The sequence below is a fragment of the Cyclopterus lumpus genome, chromosome 11, assembly GCF_009769545.1.
Source record: "Cyclopterus lumpus isolate fCycLum1 chromosome 11, fCycLum1.pri, whole genome shotgun sequence".
Lineage (NCBI taxonomy): Eukaryota > Metazoa > Chordata > Actinopteri > Perciformes > Cyclopteridae > Cyclopterus > Cyclopterus lumpus.
In genome coordinates this window covers 15,008,744-15,016,800 of record NC_046976.1, presented here as the reverse complement: position 1 = coordinate 15,016,800, position 8,057 = coordinate 15,008,744, and the positions used below count along the sequence as shown (strand labels likewise).

The following is an 8,057-nucleotide window of genomic DNA, read 5'->3' as shown; positions in this document are numbered from 1 at the left end:
CATTACACACAAGTATTCTAAAAAGGACTGATGCCATGAATTATTATTTTTTTTTAAATGCCTAATGTTTGTCAAAGGTTATAACACTAATTAGCTCCTCTATTGGAGATTATTTACAATTTTGTAAACTTATATAAAAGAATAGTTTTACATTGTTGGAAACAGAGTTTCGATGATATTGCTTGCACTCTCATACTGTATATGTGATGAATATATATTCCTACAGCAAAGAATCTGTAATTTGTGTTTGGTAATAAGAGAAAAAACAGGGAAGCAGCTCGGCTCAAAAACAAATTGTGATTTTACGACTTTATTATTTTATTCTTCAGGAAGAAACATCATGGAGCAGACCCTGTGGACTCACCAAGCATTGGGGTCGGGTACTATATAGAATGGGCAGCGGGCCGGGCAAGCCGATCACCGGCAGCATAGACTAGCTCTAGGGATGTGGAACGTCACCTCGCTATAGTGGGGAAAGAGCCAGAGCTGGTGCGGGAGGTGCAGCGGTACCAGCTAGATATAGTTGGGCTCACCTCTACGCACAGCACTGGCTCTGGAACAAAGCTCCTGGAGAAGGGTTGGACTTTGTCCTTTTATGGAGTTGCCTAGGGTGAGAGGCGCCGGGGCGGGAGTGGGGATACTTGATGGAACAGTCAGCTGCCGTGTCTTAAAATTTAAATAGGTCCAATACAACAAGATATCATATTAGCAGGCTATGAGTACGTTTGAGTATAATGATACGGCAGCATTACATTTGCACAAAACACACACAATATGATTAGAACTATGAATACTTCACCTGAGTGCATCAACATTACATCAGTATTGTACTTTAAGACTCATGCATTTTGTTGTATTCTGAAACGTATGCTTTTAAAACAGTTTAGAACTTTTTTTACACTTTTTTTTTGCAGCAAATAAAAAAACAGCCTACATAATGCATACACAGGCACTGCAAGACTGGGGATGCCCGCCATGAGAAAAATGATCACGTTGATCCATGAGGGGTACGGTACTAATGCCAGAGACGGGAATTCCTCCTGTAGACCAGAAAACAGTATGATTAGTGCATTTGGTATATATATATAGTGGCTGTCCAACAATTGCTGACGTATGGTTATAGACTGACTAGTTGTTTATGATATGTTGCAACACAAAGTGTGTGTGCTTACAGAGTTTGGATCCCAGACTAAGTAGGTGAGCTCTTCTTGGACTTGTGTCACCATGTAGAAAACTAAAATAACCAGAACGATGAGAGGACTAATGAACCTCCATGTAACCTGCCAGAAGATGCCGGGCTTATGTCCAACCATGAACTCCAAGTCCTCATTGAACCTGCAACACAAGAAGGTTTTGATTAGCTTTGACAAGTTTTGAAATGTGTCATGACATGATCCATGTTACACTGGATGGTCACACAGGCCTTATGCTGCTCATGCTGTATGGTTATTTGCAGCACATATCAAGGAGAATGATAACAAAAACATATTTGCTAGAATAGTCTGAATAAGTACTAACCTATCTATACCGTAGATGTACACAACAGCTATCATCTCAAACAATCCAATGGTCAGAAGTGGAACTGATCCAGCGAAATTGTCAAAGAGAGTTACCCAATAAATCCCTGAATGCAGCGCAAACAGGAGACAGATGATAAAGGCGACAGCGCATGTTACTCCTGAAACACACGCGCACAAAAACAAGGCAATAGTGTTAAAACACAAGCCAGAGACAAACAACGAAAGATGTTTAAATGAAAAATTGATTGAGTTGATTATTAAAACAAAATTACCAGTGAGTAATTCATGTGGCCATTTTTTAGGGAATACATTCAGATCTTTCAATGGCATCACCACTCCCTCAATGTTGCCAAACAGAGATGAAAGTCCCAAGCAGAGAAGCATGACGAAGAAGAGAACAGACCAGAAAGGAGAGCCGGGCATCTTGGTGATTGCTTCTGTGAACACAATGAAGGCCAGACCTGTTCCTTCCACTCCCTGCATAAACACAAGTTAGAAACAAAGCAAATAAGAGAAATAAGTTGAATAACTTGGTAATCTGATAGATATTCATCAATATAGCCACCTCACTGAGAAGTGTCTGTATGTCACAGGTGTTGATGTCCAATCCAAGAACAGTATCTGGATAGGAGTTGTTGAGATGAATAAGAGCTGCCTCGTAGTTGCTTGTAGTGATGTTGTCTTCAGGAAGGTCAAATGCATTTAATAGTGTCAGGATGTTACTAGGGAGAAAATATGTAACAGATTAGTAATTTAACACTACTTTACTGAAATGTACCTGAAGGAATGAATTCAGATTGTTCAAGTCTATGTGAATACAAAACTCACATGCCCATCCATGCATTGAAAGAGTTAGCTAACTGGTTACTGTAATCATCACTAAAAAGTGAGTGACTCACTACTACTGCGATGTAAAAGGTGGGGGACATCTGCAGACCTTCCTCTATGCAGAAATGCATGTCGAAGTTTAGCGAGAGCCCTTTCATTTATGTCCCACTTGCTAGCTAATTGCAGCTGCTCTGATAGAGTGGTTACCGCCAAGCCCCCAGAAAGAGCGCCACATTTAAGGCAATAGTTGGCACATAATGGAATTACAATTTTATAAATAGCCCTTATTAAAATCATATGGTCCTAAAACTGATAAAATGCACTAATAGCTAAATTGAGTTATCATGCCGAGACCGATCTTGTGCAGCATTGAAACGCTAGGATTGGCCAGTCATCCAACCAGTGGTACTGGTGACGGGATTTGTTAGGATCATATGCCCTAGCCAATGGGCTATCCTGACCCTAACTACTCATGGTCAAATGCCTAACCTATCCTATTGTCTCTGCCTCAACCAGCTATACAGGGTGGGTCTCACCAAGAAAAGCAGTGGGATTCCTAATAACGCATGACTGAGATCCAGAACGAGTCTGGACTACAGAAAGCTTGACAGATATATGCCAGGCAGACACACATTTTACAACCTCGTAGCTAAACTGAACGGCGCTAGCTGGGGATACTTATTGGCAAAGTGGCTGCTTGTGTCCAGAACAATGGCTGCAACATTGTGGCTGCTAACTCTTGATGGATTCAACCTGTTTGTATAACGGGTTATTGTTGCAGTTGGGCAACTTGTTAGGCACTTCCACCACGGCACTAATCTTAACTGAACAATTCTACACCCCTCCACCAAGTTTAATGAAAATCAGACAGACCAACAAACAAAGTCGTAACTCTTATGGGCATGTGAGTGAAGAGTATGATTTACAGATGGATCAACAGCATTTTGATGTTTGGCAATTTCTTGTAAAGGAAAAAATAGAAGGCCCACTTAATTTGTTCAAGTCCCAAACATGTTGAAATCCACATCATGCGAATACTCACTCGCTGATACAGTTGTCATATTGCTCTGTAGCTCTAAAGCCAATGATGGAGTAGGTCACTGTGGCAGCATAGATTGAGGTCAGGCCAGTTATGACTGACAAGATCACAGCATCTTGTACGCAGTTGTTGCTTGGAAAAAGAAATAAGCAAAAAAACAGACAAACGTTGACTTTGGGTCTGAGAATGGCTATTACCTCTTTTCAATAAAAGTAAGCAAAGTAAGACTTGAACTTCACATTAAGAACTATAGGACCTTTCAACGTCTCTTACTGAACAGGGTTGTAGCTTGAGAAGGAGATGAGGCATCCCCAACCCAAACCAAAGGAATAGAAGACCTGGGCACCTGCATCCAGCCAAGTTGTTGGTTTAATCAACTCATTCACCTGCAGGAGCGAGGTATACATTGTGATGTGGCTTTGAGCAATGAGATATAACTTTTCTATCAAGATTTGAAACATACGTCTGGTGTGAAGAGGAACTTTAATCCACTCAGGGAGCCTTTAAGAGTCAGTCCACGGATCAGGAAGATGGCCAGCACTATGTACGGCAGAATGGCCGTGACGTACACTGCCTGAGGTCATGAAAACAAAACATGGAATCATAGATAATGGACATCAGTTTTTTTTATTTGCTAAACCCCTCCTTCAAATATAAATTGTCCAATCATAGCTCAGAAACCATAGGTTCAGAGGTCCATGTGTCAAGCGTTGGATTTTTTTTCCATATGCAAATAGAGTGCATGGAGCTGTACATTGAGCAATACTCTGTATCCAAAGAGTTTAGAAGGTACCCTCTCGAAAACCAAACATACAAGATCAGTTTGAGGAATGGATTCAACAGTACATCCATCTGCTCTAACTAACATAAGATGAAGCATTCGCCTGTCCAGCTAAAAAACTGGGTATTGACAAATAATCTGGCGTATTTATATTGAGAGCCCTTCTTGTAAACCACTGTCTGAAATAGGACCCATTGTTGTGACAATGATTAGCCTAAATCTGTTACCACTATAAACTGTATGCACTTTGTGAGACTAGAAACGTAGAGCAACAGTAATTCCAGTTGGCAGGGCTTAGCTAACGGTCAATTTGCTGTCAGTTGAACTAGGTTCAAACAAACCTTGCCTGAAGTGCCAATGCCCCGTATGTAGCAGACTGCAATGACTGTCCAGGCTGCAAGCAGGCAGAGTACTATGGGCCAGTGGATTCCTCCAGAGTCGGCTATAGAGGCTGAACTATTCAAAGTCACTCTATAAAAATAGTAATCCCTTTTTTTGATAGGCAACGGGGTCACAACAGTGAGTGTTAGGGTTATTAGTGTTACAGGTGCAGTGATCTAATATGTTGCTCTATCTCTTTAACAGGTTGCCTCTTTTCTTTGTGGTAATTCTACCGTTAAAATGAATTGATCCGTCGTTCCAAGACATTCTCAATCCGAATTTATCAAATATCGACGCTTTGTCAATGACCCTAAGCTCCAAACTACGACCGTCTAGGTACCCTTCTTGCGTAGGTTTTGGAGGTGTAAGGGCACGCATAGCGTCTTTTCAAAATAAGCTTTGGTCTTCAGGGGAAGGCAACAAAACCACTTAAGGGGAGAAGAGTGTGGTTGATGTTAACTTTTATATTACATTACATGTCATTTAGCTGACGTTTTTATCCAAAGCGACTTACAATAAGTGCATTAAACCATGAGTCCAAACTCAGAACATCAAGAATCAAGCAAGTACAATTTCTTCAATAACGTTAAACTACAGAATACTATCTGTAAGAGACATTTAAGTGCTACTAAAGTGCTAAACAACAAAGTGCTATCGGTAAGGGACATTTAAGTGCTACTAGAGTGCTACTACGGCTCTACCTTCACTATTCAAGGTATAGTCGAAAAAGATGTGTTTTTAGTTTGCGACGGAAGATGTAGAGACTTTCTGCTGTCCTGATGTCAATGGGGAGCTTGTTCCACCAATGAGAAGCCAGCACAGCAAACAGTCGTGATTTTGTTGAGTGTTTAGCTCGAAGTGAAGGAGCTACAAGCCGATTGGCAGAAGTCGAGCGAAGTGAACGGGCTGGGGTGTACGGTTTGACCATGTCCTGGATGTAGACCGGACCCGATCTGTTCGCAGCACGGTACGCAAGTACCAATGTTTTGAAGCGGATGCGGGCGGCCACCGGTAACCAGTGAAGGTCGCGGAGAAGCGGAGTAGTGTGAGTAAATTTCGGGAGGTTGAAGACCAGTCGAGCAGCTGCATTCTGGATGAGCTGTAGAGGTCGAATGGCATTAGCAGGTAGACCTGCCAGGAGGGAGACTTGACTCATTTCACACTAAAATATCTAAACTACAGGATGGATTGCCGAACCAGTCTTTGCTCATGTTCATGGTTCCCAGAGGACAAATCCTATTGACTTTTGGCTTAGGCAACGTTTATGACACAGATTTTTAATACAATTTAGTGATTTGTTAATGCCCAAAAAATACAGTTTCAAAATACTGCAGACTAAAATGTGTAATTATTATTTAACAATCAACATTACTGTGACTCATGACATGGACTATGGACAGTGGTTTTAACTATATTGGTGTGAAGCCTTTTGTTAACAATTTACAGAAACACAACAATCTATCTCTTCCAGTATGCATGCCTTTGAAAACCTGTTCCACTTTGTGTGGCTCAATCACAATGACCCACTAAACACACAACACAGTCATAAGCACAGTGAATTAATTAGTTCAGTTTCAACCGCAACCAATATACAGCTCTGTCTGTAGCTCATATGTCACAGTAAAGGCTAGCTATAAAGGGATCTTACTCTTAAGAATCATTAATGTAACTCAATGGTGATTTAATGACACTGGTGTAGCCTTGAATGAGTGATGTATTTAACTTCCCTTCACTTATAGGTCTTACTAAATAGTGATTTTATTGAAAAACAAATAGTTAAGTTCTTAGTTTAGTTATTTGAGATTATATAGAACAACTACGCCATGACATGAATTCCCAAAATATAACTAAAATTCACTCCTAGGTACCTCAACCGCACTAATTTGTTAAACACTCATGTGACAACTTTGTCTTACCTCCTCCATGAGTCTGACACAAGTAAGGGAATCGCCACACGTTACCGAGCCCAATGCAGCAGCCTACAAGGGTGATCATGTACTGGGCTTTGTTGTCCCACTTGGGCCTGTCCCCTGCCTCCTTCTCCATCCTGTCCAGATCCTCATGAGTAGGGATCCTATTATCCAGTCCCGGGTTAGGAAATACCAATCTCATGGTCACCCTACTGAAGCTGAGAAGTTACACTGTCGTTCGTGGAAGTCCAAATGAGTACTTAAGTGTCACCCTGCAACTCTGAAGGACATTTATGATCTTTTACTTTATCTGGTGCAAATCACAGATAAGCCAAAGCACACTCTCTGCACTGTTTTTACACTACCAGTTTAATAATACATTATGAAATTATAGCAGTGATCCAATCCTGGATTAGGAAGTTCCAGTGTCAGAATGAACACCTGTGCTGAAGCAAAGAAGGGTCAAATCCCAATCTCCACCCTTATTCTTTGAAGGCGGCTGAAAACTGTCAGTTTTTTGGCAACGCCCCCTGATGATGTTGCCTGCTCTCATCTGCTTTCACTTCGTGGCGCAGTTCAACTCAAACAAACCTAATTGTCTGTATGATCCATAGGGAGCACTAAGCAATCCTGTAAGAAGTTTACGATCTTTACCTTTTTTCTGTTGCTGGCCATATATTAGCCAAGTGCAAACTCAGTCATTCAGCCAAATGCAGAATCGGTTTCCAAATTGTAAAAGTAGTAATTGTTATGCTTAATCATTCACCTAATTTGTCTTAAAAAAAGAGGGAAAGGTTCCCATTGCTTTGTTAATTTGTTAGTGTTTTATTTCAAAGAAGTGTATTCATAATCATTGACAGTGTCAGGATCTGTAGTGTTGTGTCGTGTTTCCTGTTTTATTTTGAAGTCCTTGTCTCTCGTGTCCTCTGTTTCTCTCCACTTCCTGTCCCTGTGATTGTCTGCCCTGTCCCTGATTGTTTCCTCCTGTGTCCAATCACCTGCACCAGCCCTCTGTATTTAAGTCCTGTTCATGTCATTCCCCTTGGTCGGTTCGTCTTGTCTAGATCGTGGAAGATCTTGTGTGTAAGACTGTTTTGTATCCTGTTTTTGAATCCTGTTTTTGGATCCTGTTGAGCAATAAAGTTGCTTTTCCATCGTTGACGGCGTTTGGGTCCTGTGTTTCGAGCTGCACATAACAGACAGTGTTAAGACCAGGGATGTAGAAAGATAATTGGATACAGCATTGGAAAATTCCTGCCTATGAAAGTTGCTCATTGGCGCATAAAGCAAAAAGACTGCAGATTATTCAGATTAGAATTACCCAGATCTTCTGGCAATCTTCTGCAACCATGGGCCCATAGAACAAACCTACAAGCACTTTCTTTAACCCTGCCTCCAAGCCCCTGGTCCAGCCATGTTCTCATTCTGTTGAACTGAGGTAGGAAAATAACTCTGGATTCGACTATTAGTGCATTCTACAACTCTTAGGACCTAATGTATTAAATCAGGGTTTCGAAGTGATCGTAAATTGATTTGAAGCATCTTTCCCAATGTAAGTCTATGGGAAAAAATGGGAAAAATCACATGAAAGACTACAG

General features: G+C 41.1%; 1 protein-coding gene across 1 annotated transcript; it reads right to left on the bottom strand.

The window, feature by feature from the left end:
• Nucleotides 1-513: 513 nt before the first annotated feature.
• On the bottom strand, nt 514-6,661 carry LOC117739184 (sodium-dependent neutral amino acid transporter B(0)AT1-like). Its single transcript, XM_034545481.1, has 11 exons — nt 6,549-6,661; nt 4,510-4,657; nt 3,851-3,961; nt 3,661-3,773; nt 3,391-3,519; nt 2,086-2,242; nt 1,793-1,997; nt 1,519-1,678; nt 1,173-1,335; nt 900-1,040; nt 514-666 (listed from the first exon to the last, which is right to left on the bottom strand). The coding sequence occupies exons 1-11, from the start codon at nt 6,659-6,661 to the stop codon at nt 514-516; spliced, it is 1,593 nt and encodes a 530-aa protein (XP_034401372.1).
• Between the last annotated feature and the right edge of the window lie 1,396 nt (nt 6,662-8,057).

Bases quoted from the DNA above. Each gene is read 5' to 3' on its own strand.
- LOC117739184 (XM_034545481.1), bottom strand. From the start codon at position 6,661: ATGAGATTGGTATTTCCTAACCCGGGACTGGATAATAGGATCCCTACT. The intron at 3,962-4,509 runs GTTTGTTTGAAC...TCATGACCTCAG, and splicing joins GCATTGGCACTTCAGGCAAG to GCAGTGTACGTCACGGCCAT. The intron at 1,679-1,792 runs GTAATTTTGTTT...CGTGTGTTTCAG, and splicing joins GCCACATGAATTACTCACTG to GAGTAACATGCGCTGTCGCC.